Genomic DNA, 26589 nt, shown 5'->3' with positions numbered 1-26589 from the left:
TTAAAGTCAGCAAGTTATACTGAAGTTAGTATGGGTATATAAATATGGAAAAGACATATAATAATAGTGCAAAAAATTTAAAGTCCAATTAAATGCAATTCTTCAGATTTCAAAAACTTATTTGTGAAAGTCTACAGTTCTTAAATTTTTACCACAAAAAAGTTCATTAATCAAACCAAGAGGGAATGGTTTAAAAAACTCTCCTGTACACTATTGATAGTACATAGTATACAATGTACATAAATAACTGAAGTGAACTATTCACTCAGAAATGTAAATCTACTATATTGTTATAGAATATTCCTTAAGTTTGAATTTTTACCATCTTAGGCAAGGTAAATAAGTGAAATTTTAAGTCAACACTATGTGTAATAAAATTTAAAGGTAAATAATGACCATAACACATCACATCCGAATCGTACTTTATAGATTTCCTTACAGATACTTGATCCCATTTAATATTTTATCATTGATAAAAAAGGATAAAATTATTAAAAGCGCTATCCCCAAAATAATGAATCCAATGAGAGCAGTAATAATATATTATAAGCCATGGAAAGAAAATGCACATTTTATAAATCTTTCATTCATATTTCAATAGACTAGCACATGCCAGACTATTATAAAGAATGCCAGAGGAAAGCATCTCTCTCCATGAAGACTGCCAAGCTTGAAACAACCGATATAATAAAGTTCCAGTACAATGATGATTTAAATAGTTCCCTGGTATTTGAGCTATTTATTTTTAAGACAGTGTCAGATAATTCAATAGGTTCTTACTCTCTCTTGCGATTGCGTTTAAAAAACCCAGCCCATTCTGTGCATGTCTTTTTGCTTCCAACCCAGAAGACGGCAGAGATGCCAACAATTAATGTCATCAGATATTTTATCATAAATAAAGCCAATTCTGGTCGATTTTCTGCTTTTGCCTGTAAAAAAATGGTGAATAATAAAAATTTCAGTGATACATTTTAAGTGAAGTCTATATAGTCAATGTAAAATGAACAAAAAATAAATCTTGTCTGTTTTTTATAAAATATCTAATATTTTATAAATAATTTACATAATAAATAGTTTTAAGTGTAATACATTCTTTACCTAAGTTCTGAACAAATAACCTTATATATATGTCAAAATATATAGCTAGAAAAGGAAAAATACTTAAATATATTTAGGAAGGATGTCCTTCCTAATCTTGGCTTGATTTCCTGAACTTTTTCCTCTTAGAAGTATAACTGCCAAATATTTGCCTCTAAATATTTATAGTTTCCTTTACTTTAATCTACCACAAAAACACACACATTTAAACTCCTTATAACATATTATTTTAGAATCTTTACACATTGTTGGTGTTTATGTTATAAAATCTTGATTTGTTAGAGCAAATATCATTAAAGTGAAAATTTCATAAAAATTAACCCATACTTTTTTCTAAGTATAAACTTTAATATTATTTTTAAAATGTTACACAAGTATCAAAATACTATACATCCCATATTATATCTTGCTCTTTTCACTTACTAATATTTCTTGGAGACCATTCTATATCAGTAGAAATAGAGCTTCTCATTCATTTTTAAAGGCTGTTCCATTGTGTGAACATAATTTATTCAAGTACTCTTATTAATGGATATTTAGGTTATTTTCAACCTATTGCCATTGTAAATACTGTTGCAGTGACTATCTTTGTAATTAGGCAATCACTCACATTTGTGAGCAGGTTCATCAATAAATTCCCATAAGGGCATGATCAAAGAATATGTTCATTTTAAATGATAGATACTGTCAAATTGCTTTTCATAGAAGGTTGAACTGAGTAAATAACAAAGTCTGAGAATGTGCATTTTGCCAGTTTCACCAACATAGTGGCTAAAAAACCTTCAATGTTTGCCATGTCATAAGTAGGCACATAATGTCATTATAAGGGGGGGGGGAGGGGGGAGAGAGAGAGAGAATATGAATGTGAGAGAGTCACATCAATTGGTTGTCTTTTGCATGCGCCCCAGCAGGCCAGAGATCGAACCTGTAACCTAGCTACAGCCCTTGACTGGGAATTGGACCAGCATCCCTTCAGTCCTTGGGCCAATGCTCTAACTATTGAGAAACACTGGGCAGGGTTTATTATAATTTTAATTTGCAATTCTCTTACAACATTTTGCACATGTCAGAGGATTCATTTTCTGTGAATCCTCTACTTCATTTTTATGCCAGACTCTTGTTTTTTTCTTATTGATCTATAGGAACTCTTTATAAATTAAGGAAATTAGCCCTTCAACTGTGGTGTATTGTGTGAATCAATTTTCCCATTTCATTTTCTGACTTTGATTATGGTGGGGATTTTTGCCATACACAAACATTTTTTTAATGTAGTCAAATTTAGCAATTGTTTCTTTTAAAGTTCCTGAATTTTATATCATATTTATTAAGTCCTCCACTTTAAGTTTAGAATTTTCTCATCTTCTAGTATCTTCTAGTATTTTATGGTTTCTTTCCTTATATGAAACTTAACTTTTAAAAATTATAGATTTTAAACTTTTTTGGCAGTATTTAATAATTGTATTTTCCTCCTAGTTTGCCAAAAATTCTGAGAATATAGAAAACATATACTGTATCAGGATAACTTTAAGACATAGCTCCCTTATTAAATATATAGTAAAAACAGCCTACTGATAACAGGCTGTGGACAGTATGTAAGGTAAGTAAAACTATTATTCCTACCCGTCAGTATTTAAATAGGTTCCACTATGTTAAAATGTAGTAACTTTCTAGAATATAAATTATTATGTAAAATAATCATCCCACACATTGATTTAATACACTATGATGATAGTACTCATAATCAATATAACATATAATACCATATATAAATATTCAAGAAAAATGTATAAAATCTATTTAAAACAAAATTTTTTTCATTAAAAATCTCAATTAAAATGATTTAAATTTTTTTTCTATTTTCAGAAATTTACTTTAATCTTAACACCACCTTTATACTAATAAACATCAGGAGCATATGAAACACATTTTATTTCAACTGTACTTTTTTTCAGTTAAGAAATGACAGTATGGTTTAGGCAAAAATCAAGTTCTGTTTATGTAAGCAAATAGTTTGCAAAAAAATTATAGGATAACCCAATCAAATTAAATATACCCAAATAAAATTTTCCCCTATTAACTGAAGAATTTAAAACAACTCTCAATTCAGAAGTTACTTCTCTTTTTTTCCTCAAGACCTGTTCTTCTGAGTCTTTTCTTCACTTCATTAATCTACCTTCACAACCCTATGTAATTTTTAGAAGAACAGTGAAAGGAGACATTTATTATCATAACAAACTGAAAAACCTTAAGACACTTATCCCAGTTTCAACTGATGTAGAGGAAATCAATCCTATGTCTGCTGGATTTCTCACCTGAAATTTTAATTTATGCTCATAATTAATTCAAGTATATTTCCAGGAAACATTTCTATGCTAAAATTAAATCATGAAACAATACAAATGATAGCTTTTACCTGATAAGGACATGGGATATGGTACTGACGACAATGGTCAGAGACCCAAGTTATCTCCCAGGTAATCCTGTTCACTTGCTCATAGACGTAACATCCAAGAAGTGTCACTAATGGCACGAGATACAGGCCACTGAAGACTCCAATTCGAATCATAAATTTCTTTAGTTTTTCTTGGTTACGGCCATCATGTTGTATCACTTGTCGAACGTGATTTAAGGAAATGATACCAGCTAAAAGAAGAGACAGCCCGACAAACACACAAAGGCACAGTGGCAAGAGTACAAAGTAGCGAGAAGCATCCAGGTCATAAAGGCCAACAAAGCAAACTCCACTAATGTTGTCTCCCTCAACCTTATTCATTGCAAGAAGCATAACAGTGAGAAAACCTGGTGTTCCCCAGGCAACAGCATGAAACCACACTGCTTTTTGTTCAATGGCTTCACAACTCCATTTTCTTCCTGCAGCCAAGAACCAAGTAATGGTAAGAATCACCCACCACACGGTGCCGGCCATTGTGAAAAAATACAAAAACATAAACAAAATGGTGCAAGCCTTATTTTGAGAGCCTAGAACTACCGTCTCACCAACTTCTAGCTTCTCGTCTGCTTTATTGCAGGCTGTGCTATTACCTAGCAAGAATCCAATAAAATACATAAGAGATACAATGCTGTAACAGACAGAGTAATATATAATTGGTCTCTCTGGGTATCTGAATCTTTTAACATCAATTAAAAAAGTAAGGAATGTGAACAGAGTTGCACACAGACAAAATATTGAAACTATTCCGATAAAGCTTTTTGCAAACTCCAGCTCATCGCTTTTAAAATACATGTTGGGGCACGGAGGCGCACACTGGTCAATTCCCAGGAATTTATAGCCTTGTCCCCCAGAAGTCTTAAGATGCCTTGGACACCATATTCCAATGTCTCTTTGGACTTGTTCTGTTTTCTTCTGAGGACCAAGAAACTCTGTGTGTGGATCAAGTGTTACAGGAAAAGTCTCATCACAATACTGTAATCTGTAAAAATTACAAAAATTAAATATATAGTCAAAATTTTTATTGAGTCACTATTTTAATGCTATGCTTTCCAATTATAAAATAGTTCCTTATGCATTCATAATTGATGGGAAGTCACACAAACCTATAGCATTACATGTTCGCTGGGTATAACGTTTTGAAGTTTACTAAAAATTTGTGTTGTTAATGAGGCCCTAACAAACTAACACATATTAAATACAAGGCAAATGAACATATGAATTCCCTTACCTGGAAAACAATCAATTAATAATTTAAAAATAATGTCTGCTCTCAAGATTAAATATTTAAGAAAAGATTATCTTGCTTGGTACTCTCCAGAAAAAATAAGAAGTAAAAGCTTGCCTGTTTATAAGCATATAAAATATAAGTCTTGGAAAAATGAATTTTTATTATCTAACTAGAGGCCTGATGCACGAAGATTCATGCAAGAATGGGCCTTCCTTCCCCTGGCTGCTGGCAGCGCCTTCGCTCTGGCCAGAGCTGCCTTTCTGCCTTCCCATGCTGCCCAGAGGCTCAGAGCGGCTGGGGTGGTGCGGAACACCTGCATCGTTGCCATGGCGACAATGCAAGTATCCCGCCCTGCCCCCAGCCGCTCAGCGCCTGTGTATGCAAATTAACCTGCCATCTTTATTGTTAATTTGCATACTCACTCCTGATTGGCTGGTGGGCGCCACAAAGGTATGGTCAATTAGCATGTTACTCTTTTATAAGGTAGATGCTCACAAGCAAAGTAAATAAACCACATAAGTAAGGTGATGGCTGAAATAAGATCCTTTCCTGGACCAGTGTTAAAGTTCAAGTGACCTTTAAGTTATTAAAGGAGGGCGAGAAGATCCCTAAGAAGCAGGCTGAGGACCAGCTTAACTCACGTTGCCACTTTTTTTTTTGGTCTGGCTGTTTGCCTCCCTTGTACAGGCATACCTGAGTAACACACAGGAGGATTTGTTTTGTGTAGAACTTTATCACTGAGTTGAATTTCTATACACCAGTTCTATTTTGAAAGATCTATATGGCTTAAAGATTAATGGGGGTTTTAATGAGAAAGCATTTTAAATATGCTTAAAATCCTTATTATTAAGCATATTTAAAAATAATCTATACTAATAAAAGGGTAATACGCTAATTAGACTGAGACCTGGACTTCCTTCTGGACAAAGACATGGTGGCGGGGCTGAGGCAGAGGCAGTAAGGGGTGATCAGGCTGGCGGGGGGCGGGGGCAGTTGGGGGCAGGCTAGCAGGGGACCAGTTGGGGGTGAGCAGGCCAGCGGGGGGGGGGGGAGGGGGAAGTTGGGGACAAGCAGGCCAGCAGGGGGGGGCAGTTGGGGGCAAGCAGGCCGGCAGAGGGGGCAGTTGGGGGCGATCAGGCCAGCAGGGGGGTGGCAGTTGGGGGAGAGCAGGCCGGTTAGGGGGAAGTTGGGGGTGATCAGGCCAGCAGGGCGGGCAATTGGGGGCGAGCAGGCCGGCAGGCAGAGTGGTTAGGGGCGATCAAGTAGGCAGGCAGGTGAGTGGTTAGGAACCAGCGGTCCTGGATTGCAAAGGGGTTGTCCAACGTTCCCCAAGGGGTCCCAGATTGGAGAGGGTGCAGGCTGGGCTGAGGGACACCTCCCCCCGCCCCGTGCCACTAGTAAAATTATAAGAGAATAATAAAAGTCATGCCCATAAAACAAACAGTATCTACCAGCTTTTTCAAAACTCATTATTATGTCAGTTTTGCTTTATATCTTTTAAAATAAAGCAATATAGCATTACAGATAAAGTTGAGACCCTTTTCTGGTTCTATTCTCCTTTCTCTCCCCAGAAATATTTATTACCAAAAGTTCAGTTTTTATTATCCTCATGTATCTTTTAGTATTTTACCGTGCTATTTTCTAACTATAATGTTACACAGTTGTTACACAGGTTTCGAACTTTATATAAATGACACCATGCTGTATATCTCACACTGTAACTTCCTTTTTTCACTTAACACTATAATTTTTAGGTCTATCCATATTGACAGGTGTGATCAGCTGCACTTATTTCATCTATTGTGTGGTAGTAGTTTAGCATGTAAATATATCACAATTTACTAATCATTTTTACAAGACTTTTTTCTCATTTAAAAATTAGAAATAGCCCTGCCAGCGTGCGTGGCTCAGTGGTTGAGCACTGCCCTATGAACTAGGAGATCACAGTTTGATTCCCAGTAAGGGCATATGCCTGGGTTGCAGGCTCGATCCCCAGTGTGGGGCTTGCAGGTGGCAGCTGATCAATGATACTCTCTCATCACTGATGTATCTATCTTTCTCTCCCTCTCCCTTCCTCTCTGAAATCAATAAAAATATATTTAAAAAATTTTTTTAAATTAGGAATAATGCAGTTGGATCACACCTGTCAATATGGATAGACCTAAAAATTATAGTGTTAACTGAAAAAAGGAAGTTATAGTGTGATATATACAGCATGGTGTCATTTATATAAAGTTCAAAACCTGTGTAACAATTGTATAACATTATAGTTAGAAAATAGCATGGTAAAATACTAAAAGATACATGAGGATAATAATAACTTTTTTTGGTTTGGCTGTTTGCCTCCCTTGTACAGGCATACCTGAGTGATACATGGGAGTATTTGTGTGTCACAATCGGTATTTTTGTACATGATTCCTTGTTGGTGTAAAAGTCTCTGTGAAAGGAGATTTCCTAGATGTAGGGTATGATCATCTTCAACTTTACTATATACAGTTGACCCTTGAACAATATGGGTTTGAACTGCATGGATCCACTTATATGCAGGTTTTTTTCCAATAAATAGTTTAAGTGTATTTTCTCTTCCTTATGATTTTCTTAACATCTTTTGTCTAGCTTGCTTTATTGTAAGAATATAGTATATAATAAATATAACATACAAAACCTCCGTTAACTGTTTATGTTATTGGTAAGTCTTCTGTCAACAGTAGGCTATTAGTAGTTACGTTTTTGGGGAGTCAAAAGTTATACACGGATTTTCGACTGCATGGGAGATCAGCAATCCTAACCCCTGAGTTGTTCAAGGGCAACTGTATTACTCAATTGTTCTTGAAAATAATTATGAATTTAGCAGAAATGTATGAGTTCCATAAAGTTTCTTCAGTTCCCAGATGAACAAAAAGGCAGCTAGCTTCCTTCCCAGATTTATTATATGAGTTCTCATTGTATCAGTACAATATTTCAAATTACAAGCTACCATTGTCCAGAGAAAAGGAAACAAAAATAATTAATAAAGACGAATGTGCAAAAAGGTCAGTGACTTAATAATAAGGTTCATTTCCCCCAGGTAAGGTCAAAGGCACTATTACATGTTCTTATAGAACTATGTACCTCGCCTTTGTTATATCTAAGCATAGTTATAAATTTGCATTTCTTGTATAATTATTTGATTACTCTCCATTCCTTCCACCCCATTGTAAGTTCCCTGAGAATAAGAACCAAGTCTGTTTTTTCTCACCATTGTGTCCATGACACTTATCACCACAGTGCCCGGGATATGTTAAGGTGTAATAAACATTTGTTGAATCAAATAACGAAAACCTATCACTAACATTCTGGAAAGCTAACACCAATATTAAAATATCATTATCATTAGTAGTTTTCGGTTGAAAACATAATTTACCTGTCACATTTAAGTTCCTCAGGCCACTGGATCCCAAAAGTGTCAATTAAGTTTTTGCAATCAGAATATACTTTTTCACAAAATTTACGACAAGGTGGATCCACATGAATTTGCTCTGTGCAGGTTGGTACAAAAGCTTTGCAAAGGAAAGTTTCAACATTTGGTGAACAATTCAGATTTGCAAGAGGAAGAAAGTGCTATTAAGAAAAACAGCAAGATAAGGTTAGAAAACTTTTTAATAACAAATGGAGAAATTAGTTTATTTACTGTTTAAAGTATATACATTTTTACTTATACTCCCAAAGAATATTTAATTATCACTCTCAATACAATCAAGTTTTGAGATTATTTTGTTTAATCTGTTAGACTTAGGAACCTCCAGACACAATGCAATATTATTTTATTCAATTAATACATTTTTAAGATGTGCTAAATCAAAGCAAATCAAAAGCTTGTATTGATTGTTAGGTGAAATAAATTATACAAATGTACAATTTATAAGTATACACAGAAATACCCTAACACTGACTGAGTATTTTGGAGAATAAAGCAATTTGGGGACAGAGGGATCAACATGAAAAAGATGTGAGGATCACGAGAACATAGTACATTCCGGGCAAGAAGTTCAGGGTGACTATAACAGAAGAAGGTCAAAGAGGTGGAATCAAGGGCAGACTAAAGAGAGATATGAGACTGGAGAAGTATGCTATCATAGGGAGCACGAATGACATGCTAAGTTGTTTGGATTTCAAAATAAAGGGATGAAATATTATTGGAGAATTTTAAGCAGGAAATAACTCTGGAGTCTCACAGCTGAGTGTGAATCCTAGGTCCACACTTACTGGCTGTGTATCTTTGGCAAGACTTAACTTCTGTGTTTTAGTTTCTTCATTTGTAAAATGGCAATAATAATAGTAACTGACTCATAAGATTGTTGTGACTACTACATTAATAAACATAGGCACTCAACAAACGTTAGTTATTGTGATGATTACACTTTAGAGCATAGGGATGGGTCCTGGATAAACATGGTACATTGACCACACGTGTTTATCTTTCTTCCCTTGTTCCCTCAGTAAAATGACAATAAAGAAAATAAAGATACTAATCCATTATTAAGTGAACAGGAGATACTACATTAGTGTATTTGAATTTTTCAAAGAACAGAAACATCTAAAAAGAAAATCCAAAACTTTGAGTGACAGAAAGCTTTCAGAGGAGTGTGAGGTGACTTAATCAGACATGGGGGTGGATTACAAAGTACGAGTGGAAGGACTCACATGAGAATGAACTGATTTTGCCCTTAAGAAATGGAGGGTCTCAGTTCTTCCAGGCACCAAGTAGCATAAAAGGTAAAAACTGAGGGCTGTTTACAAATCAGTTCCTCTCTCTGTTATCCCCCCACACCCACCCCAAAGTCAGATGCCCACTAAAACCTATCAGGGTTATTTCCAGGAGAAATGGGGCTACAGATGTTCTTACACTTGAGCTACCTGGCACAGATCTGGGCAGAGGTACAGCACAGGGTGAAAAGAGGTTGAACTGACTAAAAGACTAGGGAAACATGAAGCCTTCATCCTTTTCCTTCCCTGTTTCCAAAGGGTTGGCAGACAGGCATATACTACCATCCCCGATCTTTGAAATAAACTCAACAGTTTTGGACAAGAGGAAAAAACCTCTAGATATTGACCATGAAAAAGCTTGACTTCACCTTAGTATGAAGCCAGTAACAAGCCCCATTATTGCACATGGAGTTTTCAATGCACACAAATTTAAATGGACAGCCAAGAATCATCAGGCATTTGAACAAAGCCTTATGAGAGACAGAGACCAAAACAAGCAAGCAGATAAAGGGAAATTTGGAGGGAACAGATTATGCGGGAGACAGAAGAAAACAAAACAAAATAAATCACAAAATAAACAAAAATGTTAATGTTAAATGGGAAGCTATTGCATTCATTAAAAAGAATAGGATACTACAGAAAATTAAAATAATAAGATAGCTGAAATAAAGAATCCTATGGAAGGATTAGAAGACAAAGCTAAGGAAAGAGATGGACAATTAGAAAATCCTCCCAATCAGAGCATCAGTCTAAGTGCCTAACATCTGACTAAATGGGCTTCAGGAAGAAATGGCAGAAAATCAAAGAATATAAGAACAGTTCTCAAAATAGGGGCTGATAATCAAAGAATATAAGAACAGTTCTCAAAATAGAAGGATACTAGTCTTCAAAATGAAAATGCTGGCATAACACTTTGCAATCCTACACTAAAACATGTCTGGGCTAAAACTTCAATCTATTAACTCTTTTTAAAAGATCTCTCTCACATTCTCCTCTCCACACTCCATGCTCTCAGTTGATGATTTTGTTCCTAGTTCACTGAGAAGACAGAAACAACCAGGCAATTTCCTCATCTTCTAAATAAATGTACCAACATATCTGCAGCTTATCCGCACTCTCTGCCTTTTGTATTGCAATGGATGAACAACTTGAACCCCTAATCAACCACAACCTTCATTTGTACACTGGATTCTCCCCACTTAACTAGCCAAGGATTTTGTTTCTGCTATTGTCTCCTATTCTGGCAATAATTCCTCCCATCTATGCTACAAGGATTCCTCCATCAGACAAATTTGCTTTATTATCTCCCACCATAAAAAAAAAAAAATCACCACAAAACAATATCTTCCCTTGATTCCATATCCCAAACCCTATCCATTTGTTCCATTTTCCTACTCCCCTTTATAGAAAATTCCTCAAAATAGTTGTGTATGCTCACTTTCTCCAATTCCACTCTTCTCATTCCTTTGTAAGCCCCCTCTCCAATCAGGTTTTATCCCCCATACTCCAGAGAAAACTACTTTCAAAGTCACCATAACCTCCTCATTGTCAGATTCAATGGTCAATTCTGAGTCTTCATCCTACTCAAATCTTAACAACATTTGACATAATGGACTGCCCTCCTTCTGAGATACCTTTTTTTTTTTTAACTTGGCTTCTAGGACACCAGTTCTCCTGGATTTGTATCTATTTCGCAGGCTGTTTCTTTTCTGATCCTTTTCCATTTCCCAATATTAAATAATGAAGTGCCCCAGAGGTCAATCCTCAGACCTCTTCCCAATTTATGCTCACTGCTTAGGAAAAACTCATCCAGAACCATGGCATTAAATACCAACTATACATAAAGGATTCCCACACTTACCTCTGGCCCCCAACTCTCCGGTGAACCCTAGACTTGAAAGACCACCCACCTCCAGGACAGTTCCACTTGCTGACACCAGGCATCTCAACCCATGTCCAAAACACAGAGCCTGATATAGTAAATCAATAAAAGCACAGCTGCTGGCTGAAGAGGAAGCCCTCCCTTTAAGGCACCTCCCACTGCTCTTCTTCCCCCCCAGTGACCTCAAAGCACCCCCAGAAATCAGTTTGAAACCAATGACCTCGCTAAACCCTCAAATTACAGTGAGAAAAAGGTAATCCAATCTCTTACTGAAATCCTCAAATCTTATCTGTTAGAATTTAAGTGCCCTGATCTAATGCTACTTTTAACAATACTATATAGCTACTGATAATAAATCAGAGCTTTGATGTAGTCAACACTTACCATAAGCTAAGCACTATGCTTTTTCATATACCAGTGGTTGGCAAACTGCGGCTCTGTTGCCTAATGAGTTTGACGACCACTGACCTAGACTCTCGATTCCAATAATTACAGGCTGTTGTTGTTCCTTGTGATTAAGCCCCTATCCCAGTGGTCGGCAAACTCATTAGTCAACAGAGCAGCAAACCAAGGCTCTCGAGCCGAAGTTTGCCGACCACTGTCATATACCAATCCTTTTTACAACAACGTAAAATATCAACAATGCTCTTGAGATTCTACATTCAATAATAACTAAAATAGTCCTGTTGATTATAGTTTTAATGCTTAGAGAAATAAATTATAGGCTCCTTTAAGGAAATGGTGAGTCCCTGGAAGAAATCCTGTGGTAGTTAACTATTAGTACCAGCAGGGACAAAGAAGAAGAGGGCAATTGAGAAGGCCACTAATACCTCCACTCTGAAAAACAGCCAGAGCCAAACTATGATAGACAAAGAGAACCAAAATAAGTGGAGCACTTTATATAACCCTTGACTGGAAATAATGCCAGCATCGTCATTCTGGTTACAGCCCTGCCATTAATTTCCAGTGGCACCTTTGGGAGATAATTTTCTGTCTTTTGAGTCTCTGAGTATCCATTAGTGATATGAGAGTGATGAACCACTATGATCTCTAAGGACACTTTGTGGCTCAAAAAGTTTATGAAGAGGGTAACAAAGCATAGAGTAACAGGGCTGGACTTAAATTTCAAAACAACTGTACTACAAAGAAATTTTCTCCTTGGTAGGTAACTCTGTCTTGTACTGAGCTCTAGAGGGAACATCTATCACTTCTGGCTGCCCAGCGGTCCTGTTTTTGGGAATTCCAAAGTAGGTGGGATGCTACAGAAGCTTAAGGAGGGATGATGTAGGGAGCAATCTGATAACAGAAACAGCTTGGCCATTTGGATGCTCCCAGTATTGTGATATTTTGGGAGAGGGTTGTACAAAAGAACAGATTATTTGTGGGGAGGCAATAATGCCCACAATGTCAAAATAACGGCATTGACATTGGGACAGACTGGTCCTGGGACATGATCCTACCTGTGTCCTGGTTCCCTTTGCTCCTCCCTATATTCTGAACCTGGTTCTTCAGGCTCCCCATGGATTTGACAAGCTATCCAATATTCGTCAAAGTTGGTTTCTATTGTTTGCAACCAAGACAGACTGGGACAGCAATTATATATGTGATCTCAGTAAGAGGAATTCTGGAAGTGGTTTTCTAGACTTAAACTGAGACTAAAAGCAGTGATATTCAGTCAGTATTTAGAGATGGAAATCTGACAGCCCATGGTATATAGTAGAAAAACAGGTGATTGAGGTATCCTTGTAATCCTATAAATTCCAACAACGTCTAAGAATGCTGTGCCCGGGAAGGCAAGGCTGAGTGAAGAGCATGAGCTTTCCAGGACGATGGCTGAGGTGAGTGCTCTAGCGGCACTGCCTGGCTGAGGAAGAGGGACAAACTGGCGATCCGAAATCTTGGCTGGAGGTGTGGAGTGAAACACAAGGATTAAAACGACTTAATGCTTAAGAAGTTGAAAAACAAATGGAGTTTGATCCTACAGGTTGCCAAATTGTATCAGCTAAATTTATTTCCTTTTCACATAAATCTAGTGATACTGTGATAAGGAAACAGTAGGGCCCTGAGATCTGACATGGGGATCCAGGACAAGGTTCAGAATACTCGCAGTGCTCTGAACCCAAAGCATCAAAGCAGACCCTTATCCCATGTCTGCTGAGGCATCAGAAAGATTTACTTTGTAGTAAGAAAATAAACAGCCTCATACCCCATCTCCACCACGCTTCAATGTCTCAACTTATAAGTACAATACAGTTCTACCCCAGATTGTCCTGGAAGGGTCAAATCAAAACTGAATTTGGAAAAAAGAATTATATATTACTTACAAGACACTACTATTCATTTGTGTTGTTTCTGAATGTGATGGTTAAAGAAGGAAAGACCACAATTTTAGATGGAACTAAGTTACACTGCTAAGGGTATGTTAATTCTAGATCCAATGTGCTAGCTTCAGAAACTGAGTTTTTTGGATGTTAGATGATAAATAGGCTTTTGACAGGGGCTCGTTGAGACCCCAAAACCAACCCACTGTAATTTCCTAAGTCCATGGGTGTATCCTTCCAATACTGTGTTTAGCAATAGCACAATGCTACCTGGATAAATATTATTATGGTAGAAAGGGTCAAGTGAAACCCATTAGAGGAGTCCTGCTATCACGACAGAAAGTCAAGAGCAATACTGCAGACCAGGGACTTCCACGGGTTGGTGACACTATCAAAAACATATTCAGGGGCAGTAATTCTTAGCACCTGCCCATTTTAATTCTCTAGTACAATTGGATACGTTATTAATAGATGGTCTTAAGCCACCTTAATCAAATGGCTAAAGTGCTTTTCCAGATTGGTCTCTTTACTGTAACATATCAGTACAATCCTGGCACCTCATAAGTGGCTCTAAACTGACCACTGCTATTTTCTCCAAAAGCAATTTCCTTCCATCCCGGAGGGACAGCAGCACAATTTGCCTAGTGGCTTTAGGGTAGAGGCTCTCAAACAGTGAACCAGCAGCAGCACCAGCAGCAGCAGCAGCAGCAACATATCCAGGGAACTTGTTAGAAATGCAAATGCACCATCCCACCCAGATTCTGGAATTCTGGGGGTGGGGTCAGGGATCTGTTTTAACAAATCCTTCAGATGATTCTGATGCACATCAGAGCTTGAGAAGCAATGCCTTAGAGCCGTGGTCGGCAAACTGCGGCTCGCGAGCCACATGCGGCTCTTTGGCCCCTTGAGTGTGGCTCTTCCACGAAATACCACGGCCTGGGCGAGTCTATTTTGAAGAAGTGGCATTAGAAGAAGTTTAAGTTTAAAAAATTTGGCTCTCAAAAGAAATTTCAATCGTGGTACTGTTGATATTTGGCTCTGTTGAGTAATGAGTTTGCCAACCACTACCTTAGAGGAACATCAGCTCTCCTGCTCTGTGCCTCAATTTCATTGTCAGAGGCTCCAACCATATCACTATTTGAAAGGACATTATGCTGGCCCATTATACAGTCAAACCTCAATTCTTAACCATCTCTCATCTTGAATAATTCGGTTCTCAACCAAGTTGTTCACTGAAAAAATGTCTTGGCTGACAAACAATACTTCAGTTCTCCACCCAACAAGCCTCTCATGTTGATACTTATAGGATCAGTCCCGCATCTCTCAGGCGAGTATGAATCAGTTTACTGCTAAACCTCACATTGTTTTTTCGCTTTTGTTGCTGCTTATTATTACTAAATACACACAGTAAGTCCCTATGGGTCCTACAAAGGTTAGTGATAGCAGCAAAGTTAAAAGAAAAGTTGTGAGGACAACGATAAAACTCAAAAAATAAATAATTGCAAAGTATGACAGAGCTGTTCATGTGTCTGATCTGGCTACCAAGTATAGCAAAATTGACAATCAGTACAATTTTAAAATATAAAGAGGTCATCAAGATGATGTTGCTAAGGGTGTGAAACAATAATCACAAGCAATTGAGAAAGGTTAAAACAGGGAATCATTTGGGGGTCTGGAGCAGATTAATTCAATATTATTTCTAATGGGGAAAAATTATCCCGTTTTTTAACATATCGCTTCTCAAACAGCCTTTCAGAACAAATTAAGTTCAAAAACTGAGATTCCACTGTATTTAGGACATAAAGCTGATGAGGCCATAGACATGTGCCAACGAGGAGATTAACCCCACATAAATAAAAGGGACCTTCCACCTTGCTTTTGCTAATACTTCCTGGTACAGACTGGACACAACTATGGGACACTTAGAGTACTTAACCCAACTACCTTTCATGAGTGGCGTGTTACCTAACTCACCTACACATCACATCAGGTGTACTCTGATAGCATTCCACCTTCAAGTGGCCTGCTCGGAATTAAAGCAGTGCAAGCACATTCCTCATGCCCTCAGAATGACTACCTGTGCCATACTACCACCTTTTCCTTAAAACACACCAACTAGTTCCCCCATACTGTGATAACATGATAACGAAGGAACCATAATATGGGCCTGGGGTTTGTGGCGATGTAAGATCCTGAAAGAAAATCTGGGTTAGAATTCTAATAGAGATTACAAAAAAAAAAAAAAAAAAAAAAAAAAGGAAGATATTTTGATGCTTTAAAAATATATAAAGCTAAGCCTAAACAGAGTGGTTCTGCAGCGGTGTCTTGGCTATGCCTTGCCTCCATTAGTGCTAAAGGCACAAGACATGTAAACATTCCTCACTTTTCAGAAGCATGAATGAGAACCTCACTGGTACATGGAAGCAGCCACTTTACCAGTGAACAAGGCCAACCTATTACAAGCATCTGATTCTCACTTCAGGATTCAAGCTTTCTACTCATGGTGACATACACAGTAACTCTCAAGAAATATTAAAAGCTTAAATCTTACTTTAAAATGGCACCAAAAGGAAAGATAATTTCTAGTGATGGAAATAAAATAGAGACAAAGTGACTGGGGAAAAAGTAATTGATTTGCCTTAGCTAGACAACAGACTCATTAAGGATCTAAAGGGGTCCTTAAAGGTTTACGCCTCACAGAACAAATACTGTTGAAGTGGTTACAAGGATAGTAAATCCTTTGAGAATATTAATGGGCTAATGTATAATAAAATGGTAAAAACTCTGCCACTTATTTTCATGAATGTGACCAATCTCAGGCAAGTCAGCTTCTTTAACGAATGCAAAGCGGAGCCTGCAATACAAGAGAATAAAAAACAAAAATTTGCATTATTTCCATATTGGAAAAGTTCCTATTTTTAAAATATTTCTTAGCAGAGAGCATTACAAATTTTTAATTATTTATCCAAAAGAGCTGTAATTTTCTTTGGAAATTAGACAAATATACACAGTAACTGGTTGGCACTACAAAAAAAATGTCAATTTTTTTCATTTAAAACTTGTATCTAGCAAAACTAATCCTGGGGAAGCTACACAGTCAGGTACACAATCAATAAGCATTAATGAATGAATACATGAAAAATATACAAACTAGAGTGATATGGCTTCATTATGTACATGCCACAACTCAAGAAAAGGAAAAAGTCACAACAAAACAGCCGCCCCGTGGTCTGAAAGAACCACGTCCCTTTGTGGCCAGGTTCTCCTGAGGGTATAACTAATAATGTCCTAGACCCAGAATATCAGGGATGGCTCTGTAGGAACCTGGTGCCTATCAGCAGAGCCTCCCAGAAGAAATTCTGTCCTCTGTTTACATGCAGACCAACCCTGATTCTGCAGACTCAGAAATAGTCAATGTGCTTTCCCTACTACTGCAACACAGTATCTCAGAGGAAAGTACGCTTGTGGTTTCTGCTCTTAAAACACAACAGTAGCCACTACACACACAACTGACTTTTCAATACCTATTTCATTTTAAAGAACTCAATAGCTTACTTTCAGAACAGTTGCAGCTATTTTCAGAAAGCCTTCCCTGAGAAATAAATAGGTTAGTCACACTAAACATTTTCTTGCCTGTGTACAGGGATATAAAAGTAGAGAAGGAGGAAAGGAACGGGTCCCCTAGACTCTTCTACAAGCAGAAAAATGAAAATGCTTAAAAACCACTGCCCATGGAAATAGATGTTTTCTTGTTTGTGTACACAGTTTTTCTCCCTTTATTTTTAACCAGAGGCCCTGTTCATGAAATTCATGCAGGGGCGGGGGGGGGGGGAGGGGGTCCCCTCAGCCCAGCCTGCACCCTCTTGCAGTTGGTACGTTGAGTGTCTGCCCCCTGGTGGTCAGTGCACATCATAGCAACCGGTCATTCTGGTCGTTCTGCCATAACGGTCGCTTGCGCTTTTATTACAAAGATTGAAAGAGACATTTTAGTAGTGCATATTAACAGGTGACAAGAAAAGGGGTTGTTTTTTTTACCCCCTTTGGCTCACTTCCCTTTAGACTTTTCACAAGTGGAATGACCACATGCTGTTCCAAACATAATACATGACTTTGCTTTTGCCTAGACCTCAATGAAGGCAATTCAAAAAGAAAAATAAATGTTCCTGTTTCCATTTTCCCTAGCTCAGCCTCAGCTCTCTTCGGATGAAATCAGTCTCTCAAGGGACATCAACCTAACAATGTCAGAAACAATGCTCTAGATATGAAACAAAGAGGAACACAATGGAAAACCAGCAGCCATTTGTTTTTCCACCTGGGAGAATTAGACTGTACAACATCCTTTTTAAGAAGCCAAGTTACTATTCAGAATTATGAATTAACTCTTTGTAATACAAATGAATTTAGCTTCAGTAAACAAAATAAGGGGGAAAAAAACGAAGTCCTTGATTTCAAGCAATCTCTGAAATAAAACTAAAAAACCAGGATATCCCAGTCAGATCCTTTCGTTTATGATAAATTTGACTTAAAAATTTCTGTGTAAAGTAAATAACACATAAACTCAGGTAACATATTAACAAAAATGCATAATAATGTTTATTTATACATGCTATACATGTATAATCCTTATAGTACTCTAATCCTTATGGTACTTTATAGTACTTTTAAGTACTTTAAAACAGGGTTCAGCAAACCACAGCCTGTGGGCAAAAAAAAACCCCAAAAAACTGCCTGTTTTTGTAAATAAAATTTTACTGAAACATATCTACACTCATTTGTTTACATATTGTTTATGGCTGCTTTCTACTACAGTTGCAGAGTTGCACAGCTGTGACAGAGACTGTATGGTTTGCAAAGCCAAAATATTTATTATTTGGGTCTTTGTGGAAAAAGTTTGCATTCCCTGCTCCAAACCAATAGATCTCAAAATTTAACATCCATAAGAAACACCTGCCGAAACCGGTTTGGCTCAGTGGATTGAGCGTCGGCCTGCGGACTGAAGGGTCCCAGGTTCGATTCCGGTCAAGGGCATGTACCTTGGTTGCGGGCACATCCCCAGTGGGGGGTGTGCAGGAGGCAGCTGATCGATGTTTCTCTCTCATCGATGTTTCTAACTCTCTATCCCTCTCCCTTCCTCTCTGTAAAAAATCAATAAAATATATTAAAAAAAAAAAGAAGAAACACCTGCACAGCTTGTTAAAATACAGTTTCTTGGGCTCTATCTTCATAGATCATGATTCAGTAGGTTGGGATGGGGTCCATGTACTTGCATTTCTATCAAGTTCACAAGATGTTGGTCTATGAACTAAACTTTGAGAACCACTGTTCTAAACCATCTCATATACACTGAGTGGCCAGATTTTTATGATCTCTGAACGCATAATAATCTGGCCAGTGTATATAATAAAAGGCTAATATGCAAATTGTCCCCTCGACCAGGAGTTCGACTAGCAGCCAACCACCCATGTCCCTCCCCCTGGCCAGGCTGGCCGGACCCCACCCATGCACGAATTCATGCACCGGGCCTCTAATATATATATACTGTATATACACTGAGTGGCCAGGTTATTATGCATTCAGAGATCATAATAATCTGGCCACTCAGTGTAATTACAGACTTGCAATGACCATAACTACTATAAGGTCTATAAAACAGGATAGCCATCATACAAAATGAAAACTAAGGCATAAAAGAGGAGTGAGATAGATCTCTAGAATTACATGAAATTCTTGAAAGCTAAGAAAGCCCAACATCAGATATTTCTTCAGCCCCTCATCCTAATATTGATTCCTAGTGAACATTGGAAATGCAGCAGGAACCAGGAGCAACCAAAGGCAGTTGGGCTGGCGGTGTAAAACCCAGCTATTCTTTAGAAAAGCTATAAAACACTTTAAAAGTCAAGATACATGCAGTTAATAATTTAGTACTGTCTGGACTACAAATAAGTATTAAAATACAATGTTTAGGGAAAAATATGACACATATAGTTTACTAGAGGCCCGTTGCATGATATTCATGCAAAAATAGGCCTTCCTTCCCTTGGCTTCACTCCCAGCTGCCCGGGAGCCGGCAAGTCCTCGCTTCTGTCTGGAGCACCACTCCAACCACTCCAGTAGCTCCCTCCACCGCAGCCCCCCTTCCCCTCATAGCAGGCTTCATACCATGCCTGCCAATGCAAATTAACCTCCATCTTTGTTGGGTTAATTTGCATACTCACTCTGATTGGCTGTGGGTGTAGCAGAGTGATGGTTAATCTGCATGTTTCTCTTTTATTAGGTAAGATAATACAATGATCCAATCAAAAGATGAATTTATTCACTCCATATAAATGCAAATGGTTAAAAATAGAATTAAAATAAATTATAACATATATGTGTCAAGCTAATATGGGAAAGAATACAGAAGATGTTAACTGATATATTTTATTAGAACTAGGCTCAGGCTGAAAGTGGATGATACATAAACCACTTAAAACTATTAGAATGTGTTTTACTTAGACACTGCAGAAGATAAAGGTGGAAGGCAAAGATTTGGGGGGAAATTCTCTTTGCTGATTTATTAGGACAGGAAGCACCACCTTTTTCTTTATTCAGGCTTTATTGAGCACCTATCATGGCTCTCTAGTGAGAGAGCCATTTAAATAATTGCACCACAGCATGGTATGAGAACAGTCGTATATATGGGGTGGGGCAAAATTAGGTTTACAGTTGTAAATATGCAAAACAGAGTTTATTCTTGTATTATTATTTATTAATTATTGTATTATTTTCCCTATGAACAACTGTAACCTTACCTTCCCCAGCCTGTATTAAACACGATTAGAGTGTGAAGAGTGAGCTGATTAAGTAAGCTCGGGAGAAAGGTGAAAGAAGGCTTCACTAAGCACAGCTATTGCTTTAATTCAGATCTGAGGAAACCGAGCAGGTGAAGAGAGGCAGTGGATACAACACTATGTACAAAGGCACAGAAGTGAACGAGAATAATATGGATTTGAGATCTATAAATAGGATGGCTTGGCTGAAGTAGAGTGTATACACTGGAAGGGACAAGATGGGAGAGAAGAAGAGCCACACTAGAGTCAGGTCTGTATTTCTCCAGCTTCAGGAAAATAGTGAGGAATTTAACCCAAAGTAGATTGCATGAATTTACATTTTAGTAAAATCACCTTAGTACCACAGAGAGGAGTGACTGAAGGCTAAAGATTTTATTTTTGATCTAAAAATTCTAACGAACCCTGATCAGCGTGACTCAGTTGATTGGAGTGTCATCCCATACACCAAGAGGTGGTGGGTTCAGTTTCCAATCAGGCCATAAGCCCAGGTTGTGGGTTGGATCCCCGGTAGGGGCTCATGCAGGAGGCAACTAACTGATGTTTCTCTCTCTCTCTCTAAAACCAATTTTTAAAAATTGGCTTACAGGTAAAAAGTCTAATAAGACTTTGTATGTAACACACAGATGAGGGGGGGGGGAAAGGTAGAGCCAAACAAAGGTTTAAAAAAAATGCCTCCCAGTTTAACGTTTATTTAAATGAAATTTGCAAAGCAGCAGCAAAGAATAATTAACATATCATATTCTGAATCTTAGAAAATATTTTCTTTTTTATTATGATCAAGGGTTAAAAAAATGTTAAAGATGCCATTATGGCCCATGTTGACAGAGAAGACAGTGTCATATAGTGCTCAGACCTTGAACACTAGAACTTCTTTGGGTTTCAGTTTCTTCACCTACACAATGAAGGATTCAGGCGTTCTTAACCTGGCCTATAACTAGAAGTATATTTCAACATAATTGGTTGCCTTTGTAATCCTACTCATTTTATCTAAATTTTAAAACATTATCTTATTCTGAGAGGGGTCAATGGCACAAAAGAGGTTAAGAAGCTCTGCATGATATTTATGGTAACTTACAACTCTCAAATTATAGAATTTTGGAAATTCAATACAGGAACTGAAAGAGAATACCATTGGCTGAGGACAAATAAGGATGGGCAATAAGAAAGGTACAGAACCATGGACTGAAAAAAATCATATATAGGGATTTAAAGTCAGACTCAGGCTGATAGTTTGCCTTCCCATTTCCATTTCTTCTTTGTAGGTTTAAGTTAATGCTGTATGGTTTTCTTCTTTTATATCCTAAACCTACTGAAGTATGATTTGTGTAATAAAATTTAATAGCAAAGACTATAAGGAAGCTTAGTGCACAAGGAAGACTTTATAATGAAGATATCCTCAAAGGAAGGAGTCAGTAACAAAAAAATGCCTTCTTGATAATGTCCCGACACAAAATTACCTGGAAAACAAGCTAGATAAGTAAAAAAAACAACAACACAAAACACTTTTTTTTTTTCTTACCGCAAAAATAACTGATTTTAAAAGGATGTGTAGAACAGAAGCTAATTCTTATTATCTTAGAACTAGAGGCCCGATGCGCGACCTCACAGCCGCAGTCGTCCAGAAGGTCATCGGGACGGTGGTTCCCGCTGTTCGGCCCATTCGGCTGATTTGCATATTATGCTTTTATTATTATAGATTACAGGCGTTTATTGGCAGGATGCTTCTCTCCCCTAGGAATTCTAAGTGGATTACTATATTTATAAGGCTGATGTTAGCATTCAAACTTAAAATATATGTAGCTACTACACAGAAAGAGAACCATAGTTTTAAAAATTTTAAGAACTTTATAAGACATGAGTTATAAAACATGTACTAGTACTATCATCAGAGAAATGAATGACATAACTATTCCCCACTATATACTTTACTTTAATCAGATTAAACCATCAAAACAGTTCTGATTAATCAATGAAAGTCTCAGTGCATCATTTGTTCAGTGTTTAAAATCACATCTCGCACTGGTTTGAAAGACCACTGAAAGGTTGCAATAACACAATGTGTAATGCCCATATAAAGTACATCGACTTCAGTATTTAAAAGCCCTCCTAGTTTAGACACGAGTCTACAATGAGGTAGTCCAACAACTATTCCACTAACCAGCAATGAAAGACTGTTGAAGCTGTAAAATCAAGTTTGGTCAGTTTTTTAAGTAGTGTCTCCATTAAAATTACAGGGGTTCCATCCCTTAGCAGCAACGTGAGGGGAAAAGAAGCGCTTATCATCCTTGGAAAGTTTTTTCTGGAGAAAAACTACAGGAACATTTGTCGTCTTTCCTTCATGAGATTTATCAACCTAACAGATCTGTACGGGAGGGCAGGTCCCTGTCTTGATAGGTAACTCTTTCTTCCCACACCTCCGTAGCAATCTGCAAGTCTCTAAGCCACCGAAGGCACCTAAGGCAGTCTTTAGTATCACTCTGCTCTGCCCCTGACATGCGGTTTCTTTTAAAAAGTATCAAAGAATATTCCAGTGCCTTAAAAAAAGCCACTTTTTTTTAGCAAAACACCATCTACAGCCCCAAAATCTTCCAATTATCTATCTGCTTCAGAAAACGGTGCCAAGTGAACATTGCAACTACTTATGAAAATATATGTACTCTAAGCCCTGATACGCTAAGGATGCAGTCAGGGCACATACAAGAATCAACCAATGAATGCATAAGGAAGTAGAACAACAAATCCACCTCTCCCTCTCCCCGTTTCTCTCTCTTTCTAAAATCAATAAGTTAAAAATAACAAAGAAATTTTTTAAAAAAAGAAAATACATGTAGTCCAGACGATATAGATTGTATGTTCAATGAATTAGGAAAAATTCAAAATTCACATTATTAGAGGAACTAGCATCATTGATTCAGAAAAGCGAAATATTTGCCGGGTGCAAGACATTTCGAAATCATTCATAACTCTACTTTATGTAAAACGAACCCCATGTTAAGCAAGTCCCCAAAACAGGGCCACAAATGTACACAAAACATACATCTGTAGCGTAATTTAATCTCCAAAAGGATTTCTTCCAAATATGACTTGTACACAACTGAAAGAATCCCTTATGGTCTTAAAAAAAAAAAAAGTCACCGTCATAGTTTATTCCAGGACAGAGCAATAAACTACTTTTCTAGGAAGGGATAAAGAGCGACTCACCTCCATTTTCACAGCAGCAGTACTCTGATCATAGTGACCCATCAGGTTGGGGAAAAACGTCATGTTGTAGGCCATTTTCGTACATCTGGGGACCGTAATGGGCTCGCAGGTGAAAAGACTGTGCCCTCTGACGAGGGGCAGGAAAACACCTATCCACAGCACTGCCCACATTTCCATCCTCTTCAAACTCCTGCTTCTACCGCACGGCCTGGGCGAATCGCTCTTCTCATTCTCGGATTTTCGTCCAGAGAGAAAGCTTTGTTCAAATGTCTCACTTCATTATTTGACCATGTTGAAAGCGGCTCTTCTCCTGAAAACGAATTCCGAGCCAATTACTATTATTATTATTATTATTATTATTAAAACAACCAAGAGGGAGTATGGGGACATGTGTCATAAACTCCAATGCCGACGTCCAAGTGCGGAGCTAAGGTTCTCACCGAGGGTGGGAAGGCAGCTAATCACTGGGAAAACGACGGAAAATTCCACCCTTTACCGACACTGTCCCACCTGCCCCGGCCTGTGCGGAGGAAACGGCCTCTCCAGGGAACCGCGACGACGGGGGTTTGTGCGGCGGGGAGCGCGGGGTGCACCGGGGGCGGTGGGTGGGTGAGTGAGGCGGAGAAGAGAGGGACGCGGGGCGTCCGGAGCAGGTTACAAAGGATAAAACCCAAGGGACCTGCTGGACCTCTGACCACAGGAACCCTGGGCCCCAGGGACGTGCCTGAAGACCGAAGGAGGGTGTCCATGCTTCCGAGGCCCCGCAGAGCCCGTTTGGGGGGCAGTCCTCTGGGGAGCTGATCCTCCCTGTTTGTGAAAGGGGAGCCCTCCGGAGTTCCCACCTGCGGAGCAGCCAGGCTAGTTTTCCGGAGCGGGGGTGCGGGGGGTGCGGGGGGAGCAGGGTTCCCACCGCCCGGGAAGTAGGCCGATCCGTCCCCGGGGGGCGGCGGAGCCTCCGTGGGAGGGCGGCTCTGGGCCCTGAATCACCCCCCATGGCCGCGCCCCCACCCCGAACACACGCCCGGCCCGGGCTTCCAGCGCGGGCGGGGTCCCGCCCTCCCCGCACCCGGCACCTGCCCGGGCCTGCCGCCGCGGGCCACAGCGTCCCGGCCCCGGGGTCCCCGCACCGCCTGCCAGGAGCCGGCCCAGCTTCCGCGGGAACTTCGGCCGGGGCGGCCCCCCCGCGCGCCCCGCCGCCGCCGCCGCCGCCGCCGGCCCCGCACCTGCGGCTCCGCGCGCCCCAGCCCGCCCCGCACCCTCGAGGCCGCCCGACCGTCGGGACCCCGCGGCGCCTCACCTCGGGCAACGATCAGAGGCGGCTCTCCCGCCCGCCCCCGTGCAGCCCGCCGTCCAGCCGCGACCTGAGGCGGCCCCGGGGTGTCGGCGACTCCAGCCGCCCGGGAGCCGCACGGGGAGCGAGAGCTGAGCGATCCCGCGAGACTGCGCCGCCGGGGCCGCGGGCAGGTCCGGGCTCGCGGCGGCGGCGGCGGGGTGCGGGCTGGCCCTCCGCCCGCGCTCCGCCCAGGAGGCGCCCGCCGGGCCGGGCCGGGCCGGGCCGTGCTCGGGGCGGGCCGGGCTGGGCGGGGGTGGACGGTGTCGGGGTGGCGTCGGGGAGCTGGGAGGCCGGCGGGGCTCAGGCGCAGGGAAGTCCCCTCCACCTTGCGGTCTGTGATGCTATCACAGGGCTGTGCTTACCTCGCTGCCCTGTCCAGGGGGTTCTGCATAAGAAGGGTTTGTCGACACTCTGGGTGATCCCCCAAATAAAGCTTCCTTTCAAAAGAACCCACTTCGTTTGGATTTCAGGAGCCAAGACTTTTTTTTATTTATTTTAATTTTTCAATTACAGTTGACATTCAATATTATTTTAGATTAATTTCAGGTGTACAACGTAGAGGGTAGGCAATCATATACTTTACAAAGGGATTCCCCCAATACTTCCAGTACCCACCTGGCATTATACATAGTTATTACAATATTATTGCCTGTATTCCCTGTGCTGTACTTCACATCCCCGTGACTATTTTGTAATTACTAATTTGTACATCTTCACCCCTCCACTTTGTTCACCCAGTCAGTCCCCCAGCCCTCCTCCCCTCTGGCAAACCATCTGTTTGTTCTCTGTGTCTGTTTAGTTTGTTCTTTAGATTCCACACATAAATGACATCATGTGGTATCTGACTTGGACTTATTTCACTTACTAGTAGCCTAACACCCTTTAGGTCCACCCATGCTGTCACAAAGAGTGAGATTCCATTCCTTTATATGGCCGAGTAATATTCCATTCTGTACACGTACCATCACTTTTTTATCCACTCCTCTATTGATGGGCACTTGGGTTGCTTTTGTATCTCAGGAGCCAAGATTTTTAAACAGGGCCAATTTGCCCTATAAAGTCAATTGCCCAAGTGAGATTAGTTGGAAACTGAGTTATTTCTTGGATATCGATACTGGGGAAAAAAAAAAAGCTTTCATTAGTTCAGGGAGTCTGGGCATCAACTTGAGGCACAGGTGCCAATGGGATTCCAACCTTGGCAGGTCCTACAGTTTTATTGATTCAAAATCATAATAGAAAGATGAACTGCTTTAGAAGTTAACCTAGTGTTTAGTACCAACTATCAGACACACAATCTCATGTGCTCAACCTAGTCATCCTTCCTTCCCTGACAACCAGGACTTCTTACTATTTCCATAGTGTTGTCTTTTCCAGAATGTCACATAGTCGGAATCATACAGATGTGGCCAATCACATGGACTTGTCTTTTTCCACTTAGTAACATTCTCCCATGTCTTCTCATGGCTTGACAGCTCATCTCTCTTTAGTGCTGAAAACT

At 39.6% G+C, this 26589-nt stretch overlaps 1 protein-coding gene across 1 annotated transcript in view; it reads right to left on the bottom strand.

Annotated features, from left to right (window-relative positions):
* The window catches only part of FZD6 (frizzled class receptor 6), a 30769-nt gene extending 5510 nt beyond the window's left edge, over nucleotides 1-25259 (bottom strand). The window contains exons 1-5 of the mRNA XM_079796336.1: nucleotides 25056-25259; nucleotides 23759-24068; nucleotides 8182-8378; nucleotides 3512-4529; nucleotides 781-929 (exon numbers count right to left, since the gene is read on the bottom strand). Coding sequence (XP_079652462.1) covers nucleotides 781-929; nucleotides 3512-4529; nucleotides 8182-8378; nucleotides 23759-23935 — 1541 coding nt within the window. The 5' untranslated portion in view covers nucleotides 23936-24068; nucleotides 25056-25259. The remainder of the gene's footprint in view (nucleotides 1-780; nucleotides 930-3511; nucleotides 4530-8181; nucleotides 8379-23758; nucleotides 24069-25055) is intronic.
* Nucleotides 25260-26589: the final 1330 nt, after the last annotated feature.

Source organism: Cnephaeus nilssonii (genome assembly GCF_951640355.1).
Source record: "Cnephaeus nilssonii genome assembly, chromosome: 18".
Lineage (NCBI taxonomy): Eukaryota > Metazoa > Chordata > Mammalia > Chiroptera > Vespertilionidae > Cnephaeus > Cnephaeus nilssonii.
The sequence above is the reverse complement of the archived record's forward strand: the minus strand, read 5'-3'. Positions and strand labels throughout refer to the sequence as shown.